The 27,953-nt window shown below is 40.3% G+C and overlaps 2 protein-coding genes across 8 annotated transcripts in view; one reads left to right on the top strand and one right to left on the bottom strand.

Moving 5' to 3' along the window:
• The window catches only part of KLRF2 (killer cell lectin like receptor F2), a 48,581-nt gene extending 32,860 nt beyond the window's left edge, over positions 1–15,721 (top strand). For 6 of the 7 annotated variants that reach the window (XM_056118344.1, XM_056118335.1, XM_056118353.1 and 3 more), the window contains 5 exons: positions 3,108–3,206; positions 4,926–5,006; positions 10,522–10,670; positions 13,509–13,627; positions 13,965–14,192. In XM_056118344.1, coding sequence (XP_055974319.1) covers positions 3,108–3,206; positions 4,926–5,006; positions 10,522–10,670; positions 13,509–13,627; positions 13,965–14,082 — 566 coding nt within the window. In that variant the 3' untranslated portion in view covers positions 14,083–14,192. Of the gene's footprint in view, positions 1–3,107; positions 3,207–4,925; positions 5,007–10,521; positions 10,671–13,508; positions 13,628–13,964; positions 14,193–15,606 lie in introns of those variants that run through there. The other variant, XM_056118367.1, reaches the window with a different exon arrangement.
• On the bottom strand, positions 15,593–27,771 carry LOC130024165 (C-type lectin domain family 2 member A-like). The gene is made up of 6 exons (XM_056114808.1): positions 27,676–27,771; positions 26,439–26,514; positions 21,225–21,305; positions 19,374–19,540; positions 16,756–16,859; positions 15,593–15,704 (listed from the first exon to the last, which is right to left on the bottom strand). Exons 1-6 carry the CDS (start codon positions 27,769–27,771, stop codon positions 15,593–15,595), a joined length of 636 nt encoding a protein of 211 aa, XP_055970783.1.
• Positions 27,772–27,953: the final 182 nt, after the last annotated feature.

Genomic DNA, 27,953 nt, shown 5'->3' on the forward strand with positions numbered 1-27,953 from the left:
TGGTCACAGCTGAAGGAGTGTTTTTTGATATTTTTGTTTGTTTGTTTGTTTTACTTTCACTGAGCACCTTATTTTGTTAAGGAAAAGATTTTTTTTTAAAAATGACTAATAATGAAGTGAAGGTGATAGTACAGTGGGTAGGGCTTGCCTTACATGCTTCAAATCTTGGCTCAATCTCCACATCCCATATGATTTCCCGTATTCCACCAGGAGTGATCCCTTAGTCTAGAGTCAGGAGTAATCCCTGAACACTGCCAGTGTGACCCCAGAACAGAACAAAAAAATTAAAAAATAGAAGTCAAGTGAGTCACAAGAAGGACAAATACCGGATGATCTCACTTATCTGTGATATACAGAAGAAAAACAGGAAAAGAGAAATGCAGGGTATCGATGGGGAGACACCCCGATTACCCTTAGTCCTTGACAAGAAAATGAGGACAGGGAAGGGCAGAAGCAGAGAGGGAGGGTGGGGAGAAACGGACAGGAGCTAACAGAGGCAGAAGTGAGGGGACTCAAGAATGTTGGTAGTGTAAAAGTGTGGTAAATGTATGTATCTAAATGACAGAGCCAACAATTCTGTCAGCATGAGATCCTAACTACAACAATCAAACTTAAAAATGTGCCCAGGAGAGAGTAAGACTGGGGATGGGAGGGTACCTGGGGACAATGGTGAAAAGAAATTGACACTTGTGGTGGAACATTGTATACCTGAAACAAATCTATGAATAAATAGGTAAATCATGGTGCCTTTATACTAAAAACTTTTACTGTAAAAAATAAAAATTTGTATTAAAAGACTAAAAAATCCTTGCAATTGTCTCATGCTCATGGTTCACTTTCTATCAATATCGCTCAGTATCGGAAATAAAAGATTCTTTTCATTAGCAAATGATTGTAATATAATGAAAACTAGAATCTTTGACTGGAGCGATAGCATAGCAGGTAGGGCATTTGCCTTGCATGCAGCCGACATGGCCGACCTGAGTTCAATTCCTCTGCCCCTCTCTGAGAACCCCACAAGCTACGGAGAATATCTCGCCTGCATGGCAAAGCCTGGCAGGCTCCCCGTGACGTATTTGAGATGCCAAACACAGTAACAACAAGTCTCACAATGAAGATGTTACTGGGCCTGCTGGAGCAAATTGATAAACAACGATGTGACAATGACAGTCATAGGATCTTTGAATTTAATGGATTTTATTGAATCCTAAACTCCACAAACTCCGTGTGCAGTCTTGTGCACACAAAACTTAGCTTCTTAAATCTTAATACTTCTATTCTTATAGAGCAAATGTGTTTTGTGATATTTTTGTGTAGATGTTTCACTTTTTAATCTCTCCATAATTTATAAGCAACATGGTGTTAGGCAAGTACTGACATATAAAATGGACATATAAAATAAAGGTTAATTTCTATTTGAGTTATGATGTAAGAAAGATAAGATTGGGAGAAAGTTAGGCTGTAGTTAGATAAATATCTGTGAGCTTGTTCGCACTTGCCATAAATCTGATTCAAGCTTCTGGGCTACTTATGAATAAGGGACCTGCTATTTAGCTAAAAAAGATACCGTCACTAAAACCAAAAAGGAAGATTTCCCACCTTAATCATACTGTTACGGGGAGATAGGATAGCATCGTGTTGTGTTCCTCTGTCTCCTCAAGAGAAAAGAAAAACTCACTTAGGAGACTCAAGGTGGTAGAAGGACTGAAACTTAATTAAGAAAAAGCAAAGAAAGGAATTGTATGTTTGGAGATTTGTTCCAAGTGGGCAGACTCAAGAAATGGGAGGTGCACCCAAGGAGCTCAGTGTGGTTTTTCAGACCATTTTTCATCTTGCCCATGATGCTGCTGTTTTCCTTCCTAGAATGGAAGTCTTGGAGTCCAGTGGATTTAGGGGTGTGTGTGTGTGTGTGTGTGTGTGTGTGTGTGTGTGTGTGTGTGTTCTTCTCAGGTGGAAAGTCCCAGCAGCAAATAGGCCCTACAGCCCTCAGGATTCTCTTGTTTTGTTGAGCATTTATGGACCTAGAGATCCCACACATCAGGGTTTTGGCAGCTGATCTAGCCTCTTCGCACTGCCTCTATGTATTAGTTATGTTAGACTCACACTGAAACTTTTTTAAGAGAGGGCTAGAAAGGTAGTGCAGGGGTTAAGGCACTTGCCTTGTGTACTGCCAATTTCATTTGGATTCCCAATACTACAGACAATCTCAGTATGCCCATTACCAGCTCTACGAGGAATGCATTCTGAGCACAGAGCCAGGAGTAAGTCCCAAGCACCGCTGGATGTGACCCCAAATCAAAGTTAATATAAGGCAACGGGAATTTAAGTTTAAAGTTTTCAAAATTCTAAGCAAATCATCATCAAAGCAAAATAATAGTGATCCAAAAAACAATGATTTATTTTTGCTTTGGACATGCTACAAATATTCTATAATGGCATAAAGTGTTATAATGTGATAAAATGAAAATGTAACTAAAAATAATAAACCATTGGTATTTCCAAATTTTCAGTAAATTTAAATTCTGTCATATCTAAAATGTAATTTGTATATATAAAAGAACATATCCTATTTCTGGGTTGGAGCTACAGCACAGCGGGTAAGGCATTTGCCTTGCACACAGCCGACCTGGCCGACCCAGGTTCTATTCCTCTGCCCTCTCCGAGAGCCTGGCAAGCTACCGAGAGTATCTCGCCCGCACGGCAAAGCCTGGCAAGCTACCCGTGATGTACTCCATATGCCAAACACAGTAACAAGAGTCACAATGGAGATGTTACTGGGCCTGCTCGAGCAAATCGATGAACAATGGAAGGACAGGGACAGTGACAGTGACGATGATCCTATTTCTGTAAAAAAAATTAGAAAATGTTTTTATTGCATTAAAACTTTAGGTAATATAGTAACTATAATATATTATATAATATATATTATATTTATATAATATCTATAATATATAAGTGCAGTAATTTGTATTGATGTACAAATTACTGCACAGCACAACCACAGTGCCCGTGGCCCTCTACCACTGTCCTATATCACCTGTTTGTTTTTCAAGTGAATAATCATAAGGGTCTAAAATTCACAAACAAAACTATCTCAACATTTTAAGATTTCTCCTGGTGGCTGCGGTGTTATGGTCTTGTGCTCTTATTCGGATGTCTTGGGATCCTTTTCTTCATGATGGTGATTGTTGGCCTACATTTTCGAAGTGAGTATAATTGTATCTTTTCCACTTTCAGACATTAAACATTAATATTAAATTCTACTAGTGCTAAGATCAGCTCCATAAAACTGCTCCAGATTACCTAATTCAGTTGACCAGCTACATAAGCATATAATAGAATTATATTAAATTATAGTAACTGGACTAGAGCAATAGAGCAGTGGGGAGAGTGCTTGTTTTTCCTGTGACCAACCCGAGTTTCATCTCTGGTATCTCATATACTGTATCAGATAAAGATCCAGGAGTAATCCCTGAGTAATGCTGGGTGTGGCCCAGAAAGGAAAAAAAAACAAAGCATAATATACTCTGAATTATAATATTAATACTCATTCTGCAGAGTTTCTGATGTAAAACTTCCAATTAAAGGTTAGCATCCTTTATAAAATACATATATATATATGAGTATGTGCTTACTGTTATTGCACAATGTGATATAATGATTTAATACATGCATGAGCTAGATTTTTTTTCAGGTACCACTTTGGAAAGTATCTAAAATGGACTTCTTCACACTTTCTAAATGTGGTATATAATATGTGCATTCTGTGGTCATTCTTTTTGAAATAAATTAATCAATTCATGGTTTCTATCATTGTTTTGCATTTTAGCAATGCCTTAAAGTAATGAGTAAACTTGGCTTTAACTTGTTGAAAATAAAGGCAATTAAGCAATTTAATTTTCCCATGTAATCTTCTAAAACAAAGAAGAGGAAGATGATTTTACAGAGTGACCAGTAGTGTGCTCAGTTGGGTTCTCAAAAAGTGCTGACTTCAGCACTGTAATTGTGTATATTAACCACTTAAACCAATGGTATGCAACCACAAAATAGATTTATTAGGGGGAAGAACACACTATGGCAGCATAGCACACAATTCAGTTAGAGTGAAAAGGAGGAGACAGGGACACAAACCACTTGAGCCACAGGCATTAGCTGACAGAGCAGAATTGATATCTAATATCACTTTGGCTAGATGTTCCACAGGCAAGAGGCCACACTTCTGAACATGAGTCTTTTGGGCTTTAGGACTATGAGGACAGACTGTTTAAGGTGTCTCAATCAAGCCACTGAAATTCCACATCCAAATTTCAATCATATTTCAGAATTGCATTTATAGACTGCTAGTTAGTTTTAATTTAGAAGTAAGTATACATAGTCATGCTGTTATGTGTTCCTGTGTTTTGCATATCAATTTACACTGATATCCTGAAAAGCATTTAGTGATATATGTATCTAATACACATCACTGTCTTTTGCCACAAATGTTGCATAAGTATTTGTGTTTACTCATTTTTATATTATAATATTTATGCATATAGCATTTAATTGGCCACAGTCATTATAATATCAATATATATATATATTTGTGTGGTTCCTGGAAAGTAATTTATTCCATTGATATGTAAACAGACTATAAGAAATGTAATTTAGCAGTGAAAGAAACTGCATAGAATTAAAAAATTTGATGTGTCTGTTTGTGTGTATGTTTGGGATGCAACAAGAATCTCAATTTTACAAATTAAAATTTAATAATGCAAATTTTTTTTAATACAGGAGTAAAGGTAGGTATGATGAAAGTGACTACTTTCTGGGGGATGGAGTAGAATTTAGAATCATATAGTAGAGGAAAGAGATTTATAATTTTATGGTATTTTTTGTGCTGGAACTTTATTCTAATAAACTAATATTTTTATCCATTATTAAAGGTTTATCAAATTTTTCCTTTGCAACAACTAAGGATAAAAATATGAATTTACACCAGACTATGAATATCAGTAGTCTAAGAGGTAATGTAATTTACTATCTTTTATATGTTGTAACACGGTATCACTGTCATCCTGTTGTTCATTGATTTCCTCAAGCAGGCACCAGTAATGTCTCCTTCGTCCTAACCCTGAGATTTTAGAAAGTGCCACATTCGAGGCTCTTTCAGGGTCAGGAGAATGATACCCATCATTGTTACTGGTTTTTGGCATATTGAATATGCCACGGGGAGTTTGACAGACTTTGCCTTGCGGACAGGATACTTTCGGTAGCCTGCCAGGTTTTCCAGAGTAAGAACTAGATGATAACAGCTAGATAATAACAGCTTCCGGGAACTGGATTTTATAGTCTCTGGGTCTTGGATGTTGATGGGATTACATGGTGCCAGGGGCAGTTGGTGGGTGTAATGCCTACATACTGGAAGATGGGGGATCTGGGTGGAGGAGGCCCAGTCCTGATCCGAGCAGGCTTGGAGATCTAAACCCGCACACCTGGGATCCTCTGCAGGTTCCTTCATGGGTGAGACTCGTCCGAACATGTGGAGAGTGATCTTAAGCATGGCTGTGGCTGGAACCGGAGGTCTTCAGCTGCCGGGGCTCTGCTCAGGTCGGGGAGGGAAACTCAACCTGCCCTCCTCAAAGGGGTCCCAGTGAGGACAGCCAGGCATGGAGGCAGCAGACTCTGCGCTGTTCTCTTCTGGGAACTTTATATGTTGATCTGATTTAAATCAAGAGATTTAAACTTGCTGGTCATATTAAGTACTGCAAATAAAATAGTCATCAAGTTGACTTTCAAGAGGTATATAATAATTGACTCAGAAAATTTAACACAGATTGTTCCCATTGTGATGGTTAATGTTCTGTGTTAGATTGACTAGGCCACATATAATTTCCAGATACTTGGTTAAAACACCAAGTTTTGTGCAAGTACTATTTTTAGTTGAGATATGCTAGCATTTTAAGTCAGTAGGTTTTGAGTTAAGTGGATTATCTTCTATGGTGAAGGTGTACCTTATTCAATTTAATTTCTTAAATAATCTTTTTTTTTTCTTTTTGGGTCACACCCAGCGATGCACAGGGGTTATTTCTGGCTCATGCACTCAGGAATTACTCCTGGCAGTGCTCGGGGGACTATATGGGATGCTGGGAATCAAACCCAAGATGGCTGCATGCAAGGCAGACACCCTACCCACTGTGCTATCGCTCCAGCCCACTTAAATAATTTTTTTTAAATTCTGAAATTATCACACTTAGAATTCCAAGTTATCACATTAGAGCCTCCAGTCCTGATGTATAATTCACCTGGGTCTCCAGCATGAATACTTCCTCTTTACCTATCTGTTAAGCTTGGTAACTATTAAACATGTTAAATAAAGTCCTTTGATTCTGTTTTTCTGGAAAAACCTGACCAACATTCAAAGTGTAAATCATTTTTCATGCATAAATTGGAGGTAATAAGAATACCTACTTCACAAGATTTTCTCATATTCTTAGACATTTATATAGAAAAAAATAACTATATACAAATATATTATTATTATTTTGTTTGGGTATTTTTTTTCACTTTTTTGGTGGGAGGGATTACACTTGGCAAAACTCAGGGGTTTCTCCTGGCTCTGCATTCAGGAATTACTCCTGGTGGTGCTCAGGGGACCATATGGGATGCCAGGGATCAAACCCAGGTTAGAAAGATTCAAGACAAATGCCTTATGCACTATGCTATCACTCCAGCCCCTGCATTTTGTTTTGTTTTGTTTTGTTTTGTTTTGTTTTGTTTTGTTTGGAAGCCACACTTAGAAGTTCTTAGGGCTTACTTTTGGTGTAGTGCTTGAGGGTGTATTCCCAGTGATGCTTGAACAATATGCTGCTGACAATTGAATCCAAAGCTCCTCCAAACCAAGCAGGTACTCCAGCTTATCTGTCTTCCATATTCCTTTAGATAGTATCAACAGTTATCAGTACACATCAATACCATTACTTACCATTTATTTTTAAATTACCACTTATTTTCTAATTTATAATTTTTAAAATTTACTGCAGGACACTGTCTAATTAATAATTTGGAAATAAAAATATGTCATGGTTCTGTAGAATTTATCATATTCAGGATTTTTTCTGTTTAGAATTTTTTATATTTAAAATTTTTTCTCCATGGTGCCACTTACCATGCTTCTATTTTTCAACTTTGTCTTATAAATTAAATTTCTGTTGGGTGCATAGAAATCTTCCTAGACCAAAATTGTGTATTTTTATTATTCTGTAAAATATCTGAAGTAGTAATTGATGCAAAGTATTGCTTGGTGAATGTCCCCCCTTTCATAGTTTTTTAATAGAGAATATGATATTGGAAGCTAAAGTAGCTATTTTAATCTATCAGGACATTTAATTTTCCCATTTTGCCTATTTGTTCCTGTTTTAACATGCTGCACTGATCATCTGGAATATTTTTAGTGTGTTTTTCAGTTATACATTGTTGATTAGTATTTACTTTGTTCATTAGTACTATAGTATCAATACCCATAATCTCACGAGTAACTGTGAATCAATCGTCCATTCAACAGTAGGTCATTTTATACATTTTAACACAACTATATACTTCTGCAACAGAAAAGAATTTAGCTCTCCCAAATCTTTAAATAATTTGCATATTTGTAATGTTATAATATTCATGATTGGCAAGAATGTATATATGGTTTCTGGGGCCATGCCCAGCAGTGATCAGGGCTTACTCCTACCTCTGCACACAGGGATCTCTCCTAGTATACCCAAAGAACAATATGGGGTACAGGGAATCAAACCCAGGTAGGACATGTATAAGCAAACACCCTATCCACTGTACTGTGTCTCAAACTGGGACTGGCAGCTCTTGCCCTGGAAAAGTATGAGCTTCATTTTATTGGAAAGTTTATTTTTATTTTACTTTTACTATTAAAAATTTATTTCTACTTTTATTTGTAAAGTTTAATTTCTGATATGGGAATATGATTTGGCATAAGTCAATACAACTTAGGAATGAAAAGGGGGAGGCAGGAGGGAAACAGGGGACACTGATGGTGGGAAATGTACACTGGTGAAGGGACAGATGTTGGAACATTAAATACTGAAACCCAATAATAAACAACTTTGCAACTGGGAAAAAAAAAACAAATAAAAGGTATTGGGTCAAAAATAACTAAATAACTAAATAAAAAGAGAAAAAAAAGAATAAAAATGAAGAGGGATTTTATATATTAAAAAATTAGTGCTATTTTAATAGTCTTTTTTCTAGTGACATCTGCTTTGCTCTTTTTCTTGTCTTAGCTAAACATACTACTGTGACTTCCAAAAGTAAACATTTAGAAATCACTTGTCGGGAAGCTCATAAGCAATACTCAGGATGCCCAGAGAGTCCAGCTAACTGGTCAGTACAAGGGCCTGAAGATAGTTTGTTGTTCAGGCTCTGAAGTGTCTAGAATACCCAGGGTAAAACTGGACGTTCTAGAGGTCTCGAGGGCTATTCCCAGAGATATCCCCAGGGAAACATGTAATACTAGGATAAAAATCAGAGACTGGATCATGCATCTGTACTATCTCCCATCCCTTCACAATGTTTTAGACTCATATATAGCAGAAACCCATTGCCTCTTTTGCAAACCACAACACCCAATAGGAGAGAGAGAGAACAAAAGGGAATGCCCTGCCACAGAGGCAGAGTGGGATGGGAGGATGGGGCGGGTGGGAGGGATACTGCGATCCATGGTGGTGGGAAATGGGCACTGGTGGAAGGATGGGTATTTGATCATTGTATAATTAAAACTCAAGCACAAAAATTTGTAAGTCTGCAACTGTACCTCATGGTGTCTCACTAATAAAAATTAAAAAAAATAAAACTATTAGTCTACCAATGAAAAAATACGACAGGCTCATATTAATATCAGAATATTCAATACAATCACTCAACTCTCCACAATTATTCTAAGGTTACAGAGCTACATAGTAGGAAATTTAAAGGTGAAGTTGACTCACCAAAAACATTCTAGGCAGGTAGAGACATAGATAGATTCATAGGGTGTCTGTCAGTTGGGCGTGGAAAATGTATCCTTTATGACTCAGGGGCACCTGAGTCCCAGTTGGCAGACAACATTTGGTAAAAAGTTTATTCCTGTGTAGCAAGATGATTGGGCATTAAGTCAGTACAACTTAAAGAATGAAAAACGAAATGAAACTTTACTTCATAACTAAGGAAACTGGAAATAAAAAGCAAAAGAATGTGAACGGATCCAACACAATGATATAACTCATAATATGGAAAGTAGTGTCACAGAAGTGATATGTAACCTCAAGAAATATGGAAGCAGATAATGGATGAACGAAAACAATAGTCTTTCACTTTTTCAGTCAGAAATTTGTAATCACGATCACGATCATCCTGTTGTTCATTGATTGCCTCGAGCAGGCACTAGTAACGTCTCCTTCTTCCTAGCCCTGAGATTTTAAAAGAGCCATATTCAATGCTCTTTCAGGGTTAGGAGAATGAGACCTATCATTGTTACTGGTATTTGCATATTGAGTACGACACGGGAAGTTTGCCAGACTCTGCCGTGCAGGCAGGATACTTTCGGTAGCCTGCCAGGTTCTTCAAAGTAAAAATGAGATAATAAGATGTCCCGCTTCCAGGAGCTGGGTTTTATAGTCTCTGCGTCTTGGCCGTTGATGGGACCACCTGGCGTCAGTGGCAGCTGGTGGGTGTAACGCCTACCTACTGGAAGATGGGAGATCTGGGTGGAGAAGGCCCAGTTCCGATCCAAGCAGGCTTGGAGATCTCAGCCCCAGGACTCACATGCCTGTGTTCCTCTGCCAGTTCCTTCATGCATGAGGCTTGTCCGGACATGTGGAGAGTGGTCTCAGCATGGCTGTGGCTGGTTCTGGAGGTCTTTGGCTGCTGGGGCTCTAATCAGGGCGGGGACAGAAACTCAACCTGCCTCCCTCCAAGAGGCCCCGGTGAGGACAGCCAGGCGTAGGGGCAGGAGACTTTTGTAATAAAATTATTTAATGTTTATTTCCCCTAGTTATAAAGGCCCCAAAACCTCGTCCTTGAATGCCCCTTTCAGACGAGAAGGCGTGCCGGACACGGGTAAGGCATTTGCCTTGCATGAGGCCAACCCGGGTTCAATTACTCCTTCTCTCTCGTAGAGCCTGGCAAGCTCTCCATGGAGTATTCGATATGCCAAAAACAGTAACAAATCTCACAATGGAGACATTACTGGTGCCCGCTCAAGCAAATCCATGAACAATGGGAGAACAGTGACAGTGACAGATATAAAGGCCAGAATTCAGAAACCTTGTTCTTCCTACTGTTTTTTCCACAAACCTTGCTCTTAGTTCAGAAAATATACAAATTAATGAAGGTATCTTCATTCTCTTCTGCTGGTAGAGATCATTTTAAATGACAAAAATGAATAGCTGGCATAAGTTTATTTTTCAGTTCATCACATTTGTTACCATTTATACTTTCTCGGTTGATGACAGATAATTAACACCGTTTCTACATTTCCTTCAGAAAAAACATTGGCATGCCCAAATGAATGGTTATTGAGTCAAGGGAAATGTTACAGGTTTTCAACTTCTCCAAAAACCTGGAAGAAGAGTCAACACGATTGTTTAAATCTTCAGTCACATTTGCTGGTGATTCAAACGAGGAAGGAGCTGGTAAGGAAGGATCTAAGTGGCCCAGGAAGAATTACTACGTGCAGGGGTGTGTGGATGTGTGAGGGGTGTATGTGAGTGTGTGTGTGTGTGTGTGTGTGTGTGTGTGTGTGTGTGTGTGCATGTGTTGTGGTGGGAGCAGAAGTGGGAAAGAAGTTGATTTAGAAAATTTATTAGTCATGATATAATTATTGTTCATGAAAATGTTTTTATTTATTTATTTATTTATTGAATCACTGTGGGAAAGGTTACAAAGCTTTCAGGTTTATGTCTCAGTCATGCAAATATCAAACACATTTCCCTTTACCAATACTTATTTTTTACCCTGAAGAACCCCAATAAAACCCCACCCCCCACCCCTCCCCGTCCCTGTGAGGCAGATGAATTCTAGTTAACACTCTATCTGCTTTGATTAGATTCATTGTTTCAATAAGATTCACCACTATTATTTAGAGTTTACCCTCCCCCAAATCAGACATGCTGAAAAAGCATTGTGAAGTGATTTGCTTTCTACAGCTGGGTTCAAGAATTAAATGTTGGTTTTGGATTTCTGCTATTTTACCTATTGACCCTGGAAGTATTTCTACTGAAAGTCAGATAGTTAAGAAATTGGTTTCTGTGTTCTGGAGTCGTGGCCGTGCTGGAGAGCCGCTCGCGGGGGGCAACCGGTGGCCTCGGTAGGGCGTGAAGAGCGGAGCGAAACGCCCCCCTTCCCATGAGGTTTTAGTCACCCCCACACTCCCGGCTCATACCTGCTGTCCACAAGGCTCCCATGTGGCCGCCATCTTTCTTTCCAGAGGGAGGAGGGCGGAAGGGAGCAACACCCTTTCCCCTCTGGGCAGAAATGATTGCCTGGATTAACGCATAGTCCTTTCACTTTTCTGCTCCAAGCTGCTGGGTTCTGCATTAAGCCCCTGTGCTTCTGGGGCTGTGGCCATGCTGGAGAGCCGCTCATGGGGGGCAACTGGTGACCTCGGTAGGGCGTGAAGGACGGACCGGAACGCCCCCCTTCCCATGAGGTTTTAGTCGCCCCCACACTCCCGGCTCATACCTGTTGTCCACTAGGCTCCCATGTGGCCGCCATCTTTCTTTCCAGAGAGGAAAGGGCGAATGGGGCAACACCCTTTCCCCTCCGGCAGACTTGATGGCCTGGATTAACGCATAGTCCTTTCACTTTTCTGCTCCAAGCTGCTGGGTTCTGCATTAGGTCATTGTGCTTCTGGGGCTGTGGCCGTGCTGGAGAGCCGCTCGTGGGGGCAACTGGTGGCCTCGGTAGGGCGTGAAGGGCGGACCGAAACGCCCCCTTCCCATGAGGTTTTAGTCGCCCCCACACTCCCGGCTCATACCTGCTGTCCACAAGGCTCCCATGTGGCCGCCATCTTTCTTTCCAGAGAGGAGAGGGCGAATGGGGCAACACCCTTCCCCCTCCGGCAGACTTGATGGCCTGGATCAATGCATAGTCCGTTCACTTTTCTGCTCCAAGCTGCTGGGTTCTGCATTAAGTCCTTGGGCTTCTGGGGCTGTGGCTGTGCTGGAGAGCCGCTCGTGGGGGGCAACTGGTGACCTCGGTAGGGCGTGAAGGACGGACCAGAACGCCCCCCTTCCCATGAGGTTTTAGTCGCCCCCCACACCCCCGGCTCATACCTGCTGTCCACAAGGCTCCCATGCGGCCACCATCCTTCTTTCCAGAGAAGAGAGGGCGAATGGGGCAACACCCTTTCCCCTCTGGGCAGAGATGATGGCCTGGGTTAACTCATCGTCCGTTCACTTTTCTGCTCTAAGCTGCTGGTTTCTGCATTAAGTCCTTGTGTTTCTGGGGCTGTGGCCGTGCTCCAAACTTAACTCTGATTTTCAGGGAGAAAGATTGGGTGGTTTACTTCTCATTGATCACTTTGTATATAGAGAGATGTTGCGCGGCCGCGTAAGCGGCCGCACGGTTTTGAGAAAAAGTCCTCGTTCCCGCATACTCGAGCTGTGTTTGTAGAGGCTTCTGGTCACCGGGGTTCCATCTGGGGGAGGCGGGATGCAGCGCCTACTCCATCTGGAACTTGCTGGTGATCTCGGCTCTTTTTGGAACCTGTTTTTTCTTTTATTTTTTTCCTCCGGGATCCCGCACCCTCCATGTGTTCCTTCTCTTATGTTGAACTCTTCAAAGATGGCGCTGGGGGGCGGGCTGTGGGCGTGACTTCCGGAATCAGAGGTTACCTGGGAGGTGTAGTCCAGCAGATTTGAGAAAAAGTCCTCGTTCCCGCATACTCGAGCTGTGTTTGTAGAGGCTTCTGGTCACCGGGGTTCCATCTGGGGGAGGCAGGATGCGGCGCCTACTCCATCTGGAACTTGCCGGTGATCTCGGCTCTTTTTGGAACCTGTTTTTTCTTTTTTTTTTTTTCTTCTGGGATCCCGCACCCTCCATGTTTTCCTTCTCTTATGTTGAACGCTTCAAAGATGGCGCTGGGGGGCGGGCTGTGGGCGTGACTTCCGGAATCAGAGGTTACCTGGGAGGTGTAGTCCGGCAGATTTGAGAAAAAGTCCTCGTTCCCGCATACTCGAGCTGTGTTTGTAGAGGCTTCTGGTCACCGGGGTTGCATCTGGGGGAGGCAGGATGCGGCGCCTACTCCATCTGGAACTTGCCGGTGATCTCGGCTCTTTTTGGAACCTGTTTTTTCTTTTTTTTTTTCCTCCGGGATCCCGCACCCTCCATGTGTTCCTTCTCTTATCCATGAAAATGTTTTTGAAAGAAAAGATTTTTGTTATTTAATTGGTGTCTGGCATAATTACTTATAAAATGCATTGCACATTTTTTAATCATGTAAATAAGCAAGCACACTCTCTCCTCTATAGGAATTCATACAGAAGAATTTGAAACCTGGACATCCTGGTTGGATTGGACTGCATGTTAGTGAGGTCCAAGGAAACCAATGGATGTGGGTAGATGAGCAACCTTTGGTGGAGCAAAACAGGTGAGTAGTTTTTGAGGGGTGGGATGATGGTGGGAAGTATGTTTTTTCTGTAGAAATGGATTTTTAATTCAAGAATAAGCTTTCTTGTCTTTCAGCCTCTCTTTTTTTAAAATGTTTTCTCTTTTTTTTTTAAGGTTTCTAATTTTTTATTTTCCTCTCTTTCTCTTAAAATCTTCACTAGCATAGAGAAATGGGAACAGAAAGTCTTCATTATCACACCTGTTTATTTCCAGTTTGCACTTTGTAGAAGAGTTTCCTATGTAAATCTGGCTGTTGAAAGCTTTGTTATTCAGTCATTAATTAAAGATCAACGTCCTTATGTCTGTCTATCTTTCAGCTTTCCAATAGTTGGACCAAGGGAAAACATGAACTGTGCCGTCGTAACAGGAAGCAGTATATATTTTGAAGACTGTAACTCCAAGTTCTTTGGCATTTGCCAGAGAAAAGCTGTTTAAACATCAAAAACAAATGTGTTCATTTAAAGTATGAATGTCAAGAGTTCTTATCTTTCTTTAGATTGTAAATATTTTCCTTTTTACTACAAATAAAAATGCTTAGCATTGCACACAGAAATAATACTTCAAAATAAGAAAACATTCTGACTTTTAAAGAAAACACAACTTTTTATGCTTCCAATGTCTAAAAAAATAAGTAAACTTAATTTGTTTAAATCCCCATATGGATATTTAAAAAATTATGATAGTTTAGGTAATATGGTCTTAGTATTGGTAATATTTATAATTTTAATAATAATATTAATAATAACATACATGATTTCTGCACCTCATCAAAGTTTCCAAGGAAGACACTTGCCCACTGTCCTAATGTTACTTCTGCCACATCTTTTCATTGCTCCAACCCCTCCCCTCCCCTCCAACCCCGCCCTGCGCACACATACACACACACACATACACACACACAAACACACACACACACTGCTCAGTAATCTCAGTTTTGTCATCTAGAATCAAGGGTTTGTTAGTTAACTTACAAACAAATGCTATTAACTTGTTTTATTTCTCTATATACTGAAAAATAGTGCAAACCATGTTTTATATAACATGTGATTTTAATTTTTTGAGTTCTAACTCCTGACATAAGGTCATGTCACTTTGTTATTCTTATAGTAGGCCAATTTCCTGCATTTTTAATAGTTTCAATATTTTTCACAAATAAATCAAGCTCCAAACGGCAATGAAGTACTCAGGCAATAGAAGGTCTTTATTTGAAGTAATTCATGATTTTTAAACATGAGTTCACAATACATAAATCTATATTAACACTTGTATTAAATATTAGTATTGAATATTATTTAAATATGAGTATTAAATATATTAAATATTGATAATTATCTCCCCTTCTTTACAAAAAAAAAGTTCACGAGTTGTCCTATTTTTCTCTTTCACTTAGAAGAATGTGTTTCAAGATCAATACAGAAATGCAACAACTTATATTCATAATTTCAACAGTTTATGTCTACTAATTATGTTAGTTATTTAACTCTTTTGATAACTTTCCTGTGCTTCATTTCCAGTGACAGCAGGAATTTTTACTTCTTACTAACTATGAATTAAAAAATGAAATGGATGGTAGACTACTTTACACTGTTAAACTAATACAATAGTGCTACTGGGTGTAGTCTCTAAACAAAGCAAACAAGCACACAAAAAAGGCAATGCAGTCACAGTGTGACCTCAAAGGATAAGTTGCCCTGCTGCTTAAGAGCCAATCAATTGAGGGACATAGTGATAGGAACACAAAGAGCTTTGAGCTCTATTAGCAATAACTCAGATAGCCATTGCTGACTCTTTTCCTCAAAGAAGCCACCTTGTCTATGTTGTCCCTGGAAGTGGATTTTACAGAGAGTATAGGATACTATATTTAGAAAGTATGGATGAAATACAACGGTAAAATTCTCTCCTGGGCTGGGGGAAGATAGCTATTTTTCAGATATATTCTTCTCCTCTATTGTATTTTAGATTTGCTGCAAATCCACAGTAGATCAAGGTGGCCCATGGAACTCTGGACTCCGTCAGAATTTATAAAAGCAAACAATCCATTTCCACTAACTTCAAACCTGAAAACAAACAATTAAAATTGATTATTTCTACACTTATAGATATAATGAAAATTAAATTAGTAGTAGTAATTTTATTTTTTTGGTTTTGAGTCACACCTATGGTACTCAGGATTTACTCCTGGCTCTGCCTCAGGGCCCAATTTATTACTGTCCTGGAATATTCTTTCAGCCTCACATTCAGTGATTTTAAGTGCCGTTACTATACTATACTCCAGAACATCTTTAGTCAATGTTATGTTCAGTTTTGAAAATAATGAATAAGCTTTACAGTGATTTGATTCTTTTGGAATGTTCTGGGATAACGCCAAAGAGGCTAAGTATATTCCTCCATTTAATGACAAATATTTTCCTTTTTCCAGTAAGAATTTGCTCTGTCTAATTCATTTCAATACTTGTTTAGTAGGTTAAAATTTTTGTCTAGTACTTAATGAAGTGTTAAGGCAAGTACACATGGGCACCAAAGCAAAGTAAAGCTCTTGTTTTCAGGAAAATAGCATTTCCTCCCTTTTAAGGATATATTATTCACCCAAGAAATAGTAACATAAATAAGGAGCATTGTGCGTGCTGAAATGGACACCTGCAAAGTTAAAGATAATTGTAAAGCCTCAATTATTTGTATTGTGGGGTGGGAGACTGAGAGGAAGCCCACACTCAGAGGTCCAGCCCACACTCCTACTCCAAGGTCTCTAACTCTTAAAGAGAAACACCTTGTATAAATACAGGTAGTTAGAAAAAGGTACACTGTACAGACTTTTGGCTTGCAATTTGCCAATAGTATATGCAAAGGACCACTTATAAACTTGACACACAAAATCAAAATAAAATGGAGTGAAAATAGAAATGGAAAATTTCTCCTTGTGCATTTGGAAAGGTAAGTGCAAGTTTAGTTGCTGGAGGCCTGTTTCAGTGAGAACGGGCCTGTCACAGCTAGAGACTCAGAAAGGTAATTGCACAGACAAAATGGGAAGATTTCCTAATAGCAGCACAGTCAATTGATTTTAAAATGTACACACAAACTTAGTAATTTCCTATCAAATTTGAAACTTACAAATCATTGAATGTGGTGCCATCTGTCCATTTCCAAGGCCCGCCTTCTTCTCTGCTCAGGCCGATCCAGTGCATAGCAATTCCTACATGACTCTTCAGGAGTTCCTTCCCCACCCCCCCCCAAAAAAAATTAGGGCATTATCAACCATGTAAGATTTAGAGCACATTTCAGAATAAATTTCTAATTCTGATCATCTCATGTGAGCTTTTTACAATTTGCATTTTAATCTGCATGCCCTCAGACTTCTTACAGAAAGTCACACCACTTACATAGAGAGGTGTTTAGATTATAGTTTTTTCAGAAGGGTTTTCATTTTCCTCTTTTCTTTTGTAAATATCTCTCAATGGTAAGTAACTTCTACCATGCCATTGAAACCTTCTGAGCTACTAATTATCATTGAAAGTAACTTCTGTCTCTCAAATGAGTATTGACAAGGAAAACATACTTAATGTCTTTTCAAGTTTTGTGTTGGTTTGTTCATCTATGGGCTGTACCCAGGCATTTCTCAGATTTATTCCTGACTCTTGCACTCAGAGATCATTCCTCCCAGGGTACAGGGACCATTTGGGATGCTGGGAAAAAACCTGGGCTGACCTTGTGCCAAGCAAGCACCCTATTTGCTGGAGTATTGTTCCAGCCTTTCTTTCAAATTCTAATGATTTAAATTTGCAGAGTGGTTGACAGAGACTACAAACTAATATGAAGCTGTATTTTTTGGATAAAATCAGAAACTCAGTAGTTTCTACAAAATTGCTCAAGGGGTCCTGCAATATGGGGAACAGGACATAATACTGAGTGATCTCTCTACCCTAACACTGCATATTTTAAGAGTGAGAGAGAACTAATGCTTATATTTTGTTTTCTGTATAAGTCTTATCCCAAACACATAGAGAAGGGATTTGAAAGAAAAAAGAGACTTGGTGAAAAGCATAAGTATGGTTGAAATAGAAAAGCTCATCATGCACTATATTTTTTTAAATTTGCATGGTAGGAATTTTATTTTTTTTTACTTTTTTTAGTTCTATTTTTATTTTATTTTATTTTTTAATTTTTATTAGTGAAACACCATGAGGTACAGTTGTAGACTTACAAATTTTTGTGCTTGAATTTCAGTTCTACAATGATCCATTACCCATTCCTCCACCAGTGTCCATTCTCATTTACATTTTTCTTGTTTTTTTTAATTTTTGTTAGTGAAACACCATGAGGTACAGTTGTAGATTTACAAATTTTTGTGCTTGGATTTCAATTGTACAATGATCAAACACACTATTTTAAGAAGATAGCAAGCTCTGCCAGGAGAGATCCCTGAGCACAGAGTCAGGAGTTAGTCCTAAGCATCGCCAGGTGTGTCCCAAACAGCAAAAAGTATTTGAAAGATATGAGGAACTTTAAGGCTGGAGTGATAGCACAGCAGGTGAGGCGTTTGCCGTGCATAGGGCCAATATGAGTTTGACTCCTCTGCCCCTCTCGGAGAGCCTGGCAAGCTACCGAGAGTATCTAGCTCACACAGCAAAGCCTGGCAAGCTCCCTGTGACGTATTCGATATGCCAAAAGCAGTAACAACAAGTCTCACAATTTGTTGTGAGACGTTACTAGTGCACGCTCGAGCAAATCGATGAACAACAGGAGGACAGTGCTACAATGCAGCAGTTTAAGATGGTCCTTGCTGTTATGTATTGTTTCTCTAACCAGGAATTGAACTAACTTCTAAAGTAATATGACTTATAGTCACTGTCACTGTCCTCCTGTTGTTCATTGACTTGCTCCAGCGGGCCCAGTAATGTCTCCATTGTGACAATTGTTACTGTGTTTGGCATATCGAATACGTCATGGGTAGCTATCCAGGCTTTGCCTTGCATGCAAGATACTCTCAGTAGCTTGTTGGGCTCTCGGAGAGGGGCAGAGGAATCGAACTCGGGTCAGCCATGTTGGCTGCTTGCAAAGCAAATGCCCTACCTGCTGTGCCATCGCTCCAGCCCATGACTTATAGTAATAAAAGATATTGAACGATGGGTTTCCTCTCTCTTCTATTGGCTTCCTGCTATTGAACTATTAACTTATTGTCCAGTTTTCTCAGCAAGTAAAGTGTTTCCCTTCACTACGCCCTGGTATCCAGGTCTATTTTTCTTTTTATTTCTTCCAGTTAGTTTCACATTGTTCAAAGTACATATGATTACTTCACATCCTTAACCCTAAATTCCAAGAAAAAAAATTTTGTTTCTTTTGTTTTCCTAGACTATGCTTTTAAGACTGTAAAGATGTTTGAGTCAATCTGCTTTATAACCTAAGAACATTGGACCAATTCTCTTAGCTCAATAAAAATATTCATTGTGATTAATGGTAAAACATTACTAAATTACCAGAGTTCAAATCACAGTTTAACAATACAAGGATGTTTGCTAATGACTGAGCTATATAACACCTTAATGTTTCACTGAGCTCTTTAAAATCAGCATAGTTAAATAAATTCTTCATAGACATTGTTGAAATTACATTAATTTATTTTAGTTGCTGTACTTGGAACACTGTTCACCTAAATTACAATGGAGTATTGATTTTAATCTTTATAGAAACATTTATTCTCTCTGTAAAAGGGTGTTGAGATGATTTCTTACCATTTCCTCTTTTGTATTAATATGAGCAAGCTCTGAACCTTTTGAATGGCAAAATTGTTGGCTGGCTGTCCAGTTTTTGGTTTCACCATATAAATTGAAACACTTCTCTTTAGTTTCAATCCCCAAACATGGATTTCTTTCTGGAGCCTTTGGTGTCATTGAATATACTGCAAAAATTTAAAAAAAGGTGTTTTAAGAATAAAAATGTTTTTACGAATTCTGTGAATTGATTTTATTGCCACTGTCTGTTTCTTAAATTTAATCATGCTATCTATAAGGAAGGCCTATTAGTGGTGAGGCAGTCTATGCTTTATATTTTACTCTGATCTCTATTTTGACAAATAGAACCACTAGTCACACATTTTATTTATATACAGTGCCATCCTACAAAATGCAATGCAAGAAAGTTTGCAGTCAAGGAAGAGAGCTCAAGATGAATATTGTTGGGTTTCCTCTCAATGTTAAACCTCAATAACTAGGGCCAGAAATGAAAACTTACCTTCCTAGAAGTGAAAATGTTTTTGACAAGAGGGAACAACCATGGTATGACAACAATATAGTGAAATGCCAGAGTTAGTAAATCATATGATCCATTTCATCAAAATTAAGTGCCGTTCTAGAAGTTTGGATAATGGTGAATTTATCTCTATGTTCATTGTTCTGAGAGTGTACTACTTCAGGGTTTTAGTTGGATGGAGATTAATCAGAATAAGATAATTTCTTTATTACAAATGTTTGAACAAGCTACTGTACTAGTGAAAGTACAACTAAAGATCCAAGTGTAAGACCAATTACAAGATCTTCTCTCCTTACTTTGCCATTTGGGGGATGGGGTAATAACCAGGACTAAATTTAACTTGCCACAGTCACATTATGGATCACATTAAGCTTCAATGTTAAAAAAACAAGAATGACTGAATAAAAAATATTTCATATAGAAACCCATTTATATAAATATTTATCTCCTATACATATGTATTCAAATAACATTAAGCTTCCAATAGTGACTAATACGACTGTCAGGAAGAGGATAATCAGAACTTTTAAGAATGTTAAAGAAAATAAAAATCATATCATAAAGCATTACTAGTGTCAAAATTTACTAGCAAAGTATGCATACAGAAAATCAAGATCTGAATACTGTTAAATCATGACTCAAGAATTATAATCTGAAGTCTTTTATAAAACAAAAACTTAAAATTCACATATTCATTTTTCATAAATCATTTCAACAAAGAACATCTTGCAATAAATTACTATCATGACTTTATTTTTATTTTAATAAATTTTTCACAGAGCAAATATCAGTAATGTAAATTATCCTCAAACCAAAAGAATTTAGATAAATCTACAAGTATAGATTCCGTGATGCATGGTGTTTAAAATGTCAAGAATTAGAGTCAGACAAATGAGTCTATTTCATAATTGGGTTTCTGGGATAGATATGTAGTGACTTATTCCTCTTTTATTTGGTAAGCATCAATTTTTGATATTTGAATATATTTTGTCATTTATATTTTTGTGTTGCTTTTCTCAAATTCGTGTTTCTTTATCCATTACTTCTTTAACTTCTACAAATGCTCTCAATATGCATTACTTTTTTAACTTCTTCAAGCACTTTCAATTTTAAAAAGATAGCTCTTGCTATTTGTTATATGAGAATCTGTGATTAACTTTCCCAAAGATAAATAATTTCAATTAAATAGAGAATATGATTGCATTCAAAGAGTCTTTTAAATAAAAGGAAAAGTGATACTGCCTGGTAAACTGATTTTTCTCTACAGAAAATCTTTTAGTACTTCAGAACTAAGAGATCTAGCATAAAGTAAGCTTTTGAATTAAGTCACTTACCTCTGAAATGAATCACCAATCCAGCAATCAACAGGAAGACCACTATCCACGTTATTGAGTGAGCATTACCGATGCATGAATCTGCAGAAAAACCCAGGTATGCAGGACTTATGACTGAAAACTTCAGGTTCAATTGAGTTGGGAAAGGGTTATCTCATTAATGGCTATGATCCAGAGACTCAACAATAAATCTCTCGGAAGAGAGTACAGAATGATATACCATAGAGTTGCCATCAGGGGCAACCCAGAGGAAGGCAGGTAAGTTCCCCTCCCCGTCCCAAGGAAGCCAGCCCCAACAGCCGAGAACCTCCAGAACTCAATTGCCACCATGGGCACAGTCACTCTCTACATGCTCGGACAAGCCTCACCGTGAGTGAATCTATTCCTGAACATCTCATACTTTACACCACCACTATACTGAGAGTAACACATCACATTTGATGGGGTTTAAAGTAGAAGGCAACCAATCTTAGGGGGAAATATTTTTATAAGATATAGATGTAAGCACACAAGTTTCAACCTTTTAACATATTACTAATCTCTTATAGAAGGGCTTAATGGCTTCTGGGTGAAATACAACAATCTTCACACACTTTTCTCCCAGAAAACATTTTTGTAGCATATTTAGCAGATTATTTATAACAAGTAATACAAAATAAATCTCTTTGTTTTTGCTTTGGGGGCAAAGTTTGGAGTTCGAAATGGAAACATTTGAAATATGGTAGTGAGAAGGTGTAATGGTGGTGTAACTGGTGTTTGAATATTAAATGTAATCAATTACAGTGAATATAAAAATAGAATAAAATTTTTGAAAAAATTTAAAAAATGAAGACCGTTTTATTTTAGCATCATGCTGGTGTGGCATTCTAAAGGGGCAAACTAAATATATAAATAAATATATTATAAAAATCTATTAATATCCCATTTGTATATTAGTGTTCTTTTTACTCTTTCACAATAACAATTCAGTAACTCTCAATCAAATATCTGTGTCTTCAAGTAATAAAGATTGTAGTTGTCTTTGAAGGTCCAAAGGTGGTTAGTGACAGTCATTGCTGCAACTCTCCAGTGAGGAGAAGACACGTGGCGGATGAACTGAGAAAAGTGCAAAGCTATTTTAAGAAGTGCAAGTGGGAGAGGGTTATCAGGAAACTATACTGGTTATCAAAAGGATGATGATCTGACAAATGGATATGGAATATTTATGAATTACCAAAATCAAAGATTAGAAGGGAAGGGAAATTCATAAGGTCAAGTGACTGAAGAACATAAGTGTAAAATAATGGGATTACTGTAGTCTGCATTTTATAGGGGAAAGAAGGCCACTGTGTTTGTATAGAGAAGATCACTTGATCACTTGACTTCCCGTTAATCGCCAATTTGCTCGAGTGGGCGCCAGTAACGTCTCCATCTGTCCCTGTCACATGCTAGTGTAGTCCAATGGCGTCTGTTCACTCTAGGAACATGAAGAGCCTCAAACCGATCGTTCATGATCTTGATGAAGAAGTCTGACCATCTGGTAGGTGGGCGGCCACGCGGTCTTTTGACATCCCGTGGAATCCAGTCGGTAACAGCTCTAGTCCAGCGGTCGTCTTTAAATCTCATTACGTGATCAGCCCATCTGATTTTTGACACCTTGGCAAACGAGACAGCGTCCCTGATTCTTGATCGTCGACGGATGTTGGAACTCCGGATTCTTTCTCTCATTTGAGTGAAATGTGATATTCCAACCATAGCTCTTTCAATTCCTCTTTGGGAGACCCGAATAACGTTCTCATTCTGTTTGCGTAGGGCCCAGGTCTCTGAGGCATATGTTAATGCAGGAAGAACAGTGGAATCAAAGAGATGTGCCCAGAGCCAGAGGTTCTTCATCCTCTTAGCTATTTCTTCGAAGCTCTTGAAGGCGTTCCAAGCCGCTCTCTTCCTCCTGTGCAGCTCGGGTGCCAGGTCATTTGTCATGTTGACTTCTCGACCTAGGTACACATAGCTGTTGCATTTGGAGATGGTTGTTCCATTGAGAGCGAATGGGGCATCAGGAATGAGGCTGTTTCTCATAAACATTATCTTCATAAGATACAGCTGTAGTCTGACCTTTCCACACTCACAGTCAAAGTCAGCCAGCATTTGTGCCGCTTGGCTGATGTTTGGTGTTATTAAAACAATGTCATCAGCAAAGCGGAGGTGGTGTAGTTGCCAACCATCTATCTTCACTCCCATTCCTTCCCATTCCAGTCATTGCACGATGTTCTAGAGGGTGGCACTGAAGAGTTTCGGTGAAATGGTATCACCCTGCCTAACCCCTCTCTTGACATCAACGGTCACTTCTTTGTAGAATGGTGAGATCCTGGTAGTGAATCCGCAATCCAGCTCACGGAGGATCTTGATGTATTGGGCTTGAATGCCCTGATTGGCTAGGGCTTCAATGACCACTTCCGTCTCAACAGAATCAAAGGCCTTCTTTAAATCAATGAACGTTAGACAGAGCGGTATATTGAACTCCCGAGAAACCTCAATGAGCTTGGTAACCTCTATAGAGAAGATAAACCAATAAATTATAAGTAGAGTAAATTAAAAAGGAAAGGGATATTGGGACTCAAGGATATGTTAGGGTATTAGTAACAAGCAATAATAATTCCACAAATGATCAAAGTAATCAAAGTAATCCTGTCTGCTGCTTTATTAGCAGATGCAAAACCAATCTAGGAAGACTGTACGTATACTCTTGGTAGGAAAGACAGTACTGAAGCTAGAGTGCTTGCTTTGCATGTGGTCCACCTAGGTTCAGTCCTCTACAATCCATATGTACCCACTAGGAGTGATCACTTTGAGTGGCCCAAGCAGGAATAAGCCCTGAGCACTGATGGTTGTTATCCCCAGATAAAAGATCCTCTAGTTCCAAGATTCCATTTTCTATAGTATGTATAAAATTTTATATTATTTTATCTTGGCATTTTATATTTTTCCAGCATACATCTACTTTCTTTTTCCTAAGACTGAAAATGCACATTAGTTAGAAATGATCAATCACTCTGGACAAGAACTGACTGTTGAAAGTAGGTAAAGGAATATACCTGATAACTTTTTAGTATCTGCATTACAAATCATGGTAACACAGTCATCCTGTTGTTTACCGATTTCCTCGAGCAGGCACCGATAATGTCCATTTTGTCCTAGATGTGAGATTTTAGAAAGTGCTCTTTGAGGGTCAGGAGAATGAGACCCATCATTGTTACTGGTTTTTGGCATATTGAGTACACTGCGGGGAGTTTGCCAGACTGTGTTGTGTGGGCAGGATACTTTCAGTAGCCTGCGGGTTCTCCAGAGTACGAACTAGATAATGATATTGTGTGGCTGCAAATGCGGCCGCATGCTTCTGAGAGCTGGGTTTTATAGTCTCTGGGTCCTGGCAGTTAATGGGATTACATGGCGCCGGGGGCAGTTGGTGAGTGTGACGCCTACCTACTGGAAGATGGGGGATCTGGACAGAGGATCTGGGCGGAGCATTATAAATAATAAGACCCCCAAAAAAGAGAGACAGAGAGACATAAAGACAAACTGACAGAGAGAGACAGAAAGAAGAAAGGTGCCTGTCATAGTGGCAGGGCAGGGGATGAGGCAAGAAGAAACTGGGAATATTTGTGATTGGAAAAGTACACTGGTGAAGAGACATGTATCAGAATATTACATGACTGAAATTCAATCATGAACAACTTTGTTAATGTGTTTATCACTGATTCAATTTTTTTAAATTTTTTTAAAAGAAAAAAATAAAAAGAAAGGTCTCTGAATCTAACTTCACCTTCCTTTGCCTTTCAAACTATTGCTCCATGTCCTATTTTCAAGGGGCTGGAGCAATAGCACAGCAGGTAGGGTGTTTGCCTTGCACGCAGCCAGTGCTGCTGAGTCGGATTCAATTCCTCCACCCCTCTCGGAGAGCCCAGTAAGCTACAGAGAGTATCTCACCCACACAGCAAAGCCTGGCAAGCTACCCATGATGTATTCAATACGCCAAACACAGTAACAACAAGTCTCACAATGGAGATGTTACTAGTGCCCGCTCGAGTAAATCGATGAACAATGGGAGGACAGTGCTATTTTCAAGAGCAAATAACACAATGCTGCCCTGCTGCTTCTCCATGTCACTGCCTTTCCGTGAACCAGACAGGACTGCCATGTTCCTCATGCCTGACTTCAGTGACCCTCTATTCCTTCTGTCTCTCCCTGTGTTCCAAGCATTTCATCCCCCACTCCAACTTCACCCCTACTTGTTCCCTCCTATCAGATCCCTGTCACTGTCCCTCTTCAAACCCTGCTGCCTCCGGAGCCTCAGACCCAGGTCTAACCTGAATAGCAGGATATTCTATTCCTCCTCCAGGGCCCTATGCTTCTATTAATAGAACCTTGGCTCTCGTCCTAATGAAGTATATTCCATCTACTTCATGCACATGTAATGTGAGCATGTACATATGTGTTTCTACTCAAATATGAGAAACACTCAAATATGAGATGAAAGAAAAGCTCCAAAAGATAAAGCAAGGAAAGCAAGATCCCAACTGCCTCTCTGACATCGGGTGCAGCCTCTGACAATGAGTTGAATACCTGGGCATATTCTTTGTGCCCGTTTCGGGTAGGGACCACACCCTACCCTGGTGTTGCTGGGGTGGCCATGGCCAACTCAGTGGTGCTGAGGGCAGGCACGCAGTGCCAGGGATGAAGCTCGGGGCCTCCACATCCCTAGCCCTGCACATCTTGACTGCCCAGAGAAGCTTTGTCAGCTCTTGGTGTGCCCTGGGACTTGCCTTGCCTGACTATGAGCCAGGTGTCTTGGCAAACAATCGTGCGAGACTTTCACTCTTGGCCCAGAGCTTCCTCACTGTAGGACTATGGTGGACTGGAGCAGGTAAGGTGCTTGCCTTGGTATGGGGGCACTGAAGAGATAGTACTGCTAGTAAGGCACTTGTCTTGCCTATGGTTCAATTCGTGACACCCCATGTGCTGCCCTGAGCCTCACCAGAAGTGATCCTTGAGCACAAAGCTAAGTCAGTCTTGAGCACTGTTGAGTGTGGCCCCCAAACAAACAAAACCCACTATAATTCTACTCACAGTCTGATTGTGCCCCCCACCGCAAGAATCTGAGATGCTCCCCAGCCTATGTAGCGCCCTTCAGCATCCCATGCCCTCGGGGACCATTCTCCATGGGAGCTGACCACATACCTCCGTCTTGATGTTGGCTTTCCTGTTGGTCATTGGCACCTCTGACCACTTCTGGTCTCCGTGGTTGGGTCAGACCCTGGCGCAGGAAGAGTCAGCAGTGGTGAATCCTATTGGGTGGCTGAGACTTTTCCTGTCACGCGTGTCTGTGCAGCAGTGGAGTCGGCTTCCCAGGCTTGATAAAAGGGGGCCAGGAAACTGGGGGCAAGCCCAGGGAACCCCAGGAGTCCATGAATCAGCTGCCACCATGGGCAGGCCTCCACTGTTACCAGCCTCCCAGAATACAGGGGCTGACTATGCCCCCGAGAAACCCCACAGCCCCGCCCCAGGAAGCACGACCCTTGGGGATGGAGCCAGGTTTGGCTGATACAGACCCAATTCCTCGGACAAGAAAGTAGAGCGGCCTGCAGAAGAAACCCAGGTCTTTTTGCTTTGTTTGGTTTTGGGGCCACACCCGACTGTGCTTGGAGATGACTCTTGGCTCTGTGCTCAGGAATCACCCCTCACAGGGCTCAGGGGACCTCATGGGGTACCCGGATTGAACCTGTGCTAGCCATAGGCAAGACAAGTGCCCTCCCCGTAGACTCTCTCTCCAAAACCCAAAACTTCAACCTTCGTGAGCAGCAGGATTGGGACTTCGAAGCACCTGCTTCCTGCTCCGTGATTCGGGGATAACTCACCTGCAGAGTATCAGTGTTGGGGAGAAGCCGTCAGTGTCTGCCATCTGCACCTGCTCGCCTGACTGTGGGTGAGTCTGCCTGCCTGCCTTGCCTACCCAATTACGTACCTCACGTGGTCCTCTTCCAAGTATTTCATGGGGTGGACTTTGAGCTCGGATGCCTGTGCTCTCCCCAATCCACTCTTTCTCCTTGCAAAGAATAGAGCCCCTGGGGGCTGGAGTGATAGCACAGCAGGTAGAGCATTTGCCTTGCAAGTGACCAACCTGGGTTCGATTCCCAGCACCCCATATAGTCCCCTGAGCATCACCAGGAGTAATTCCTGAGTGCAGAGCCAAGAATAACCCCTGAGCATTGCTGGGTGTGACCCAAAAAGCAAAAAAAGAAAACAAAACAAAACAAAAAACCAAATGGAGCTCTTGGGCCCCTCTCTGCCCTCAGACCCTCTCCGCCCTCAGCCTCCCTCCCGTCTGAGCTCTCCTGTGCCCATGGGAACAGGGAGATACTGACTACAGAAAGGATGCCCCTGGACCATGACCAATGTTCCTGCCCCATCCACACACCTTTCCTCCGGACTTGCTCCACTTGCTCTCCTCAGCTCTTGCAGGCTGAGGACAAGCCCAAGGAACCTCAGGAGTCCATGAATCAGCTGCCACCATGGGCGGACCCCACTGTTACCAGCCTATTCCAGCAAAGCCAAGAAGCAGGATCCCCAGCCACCCAGCCAGGTTCACTCCCAGAGGTCTCCCTTCTAGTGGGGTGAGCAGGGACCTGTTTGGCCGAGAGTGGGACACAGCAGGTTCTGAATGTGAATTTCCCTAATGGAGCTTAGTTGGTCTGC

The sequence above is a fragment of the Sorex fumeus genome, unplaced genomic scaffold, assembly GCF_029834395.1.
Source record: "Sorex fumeus unplaced genomic scaffold, SorFum_2.1 ptg000003l, whole genome shotgun sequence".
Classification (NCBI taxonomy): Eukaryota; Metazoa; Chordata; class Mammalia; order Eulipotyphla; family Soricidae; genus Sorex; species Sorex fumeus.

Coding starts and splice junctions, on each gene's coding strand:
- LOC130024165 (XM_056114808.1), bottom strand. CDS start 27,771: ATGGTGGCAGCTGATTCATGGACTCCTGAGGTTCCTTGGGCTTGTCCT. Junction 26,515..27,675: donor GGAGCAAGTCCGGAGGAAAG/GTGTGTGGATGG, acceptor TTCCTGCGCCAG/GGTCTGACCCAACCACGGAG. Junction 15,705..16,755: donor GGCACCACATTCAATGATTT/GTAAGTTTCAAA, acceptor GTTTGTTTTCAG/GTTTGAAGTTAGTGGAAATG.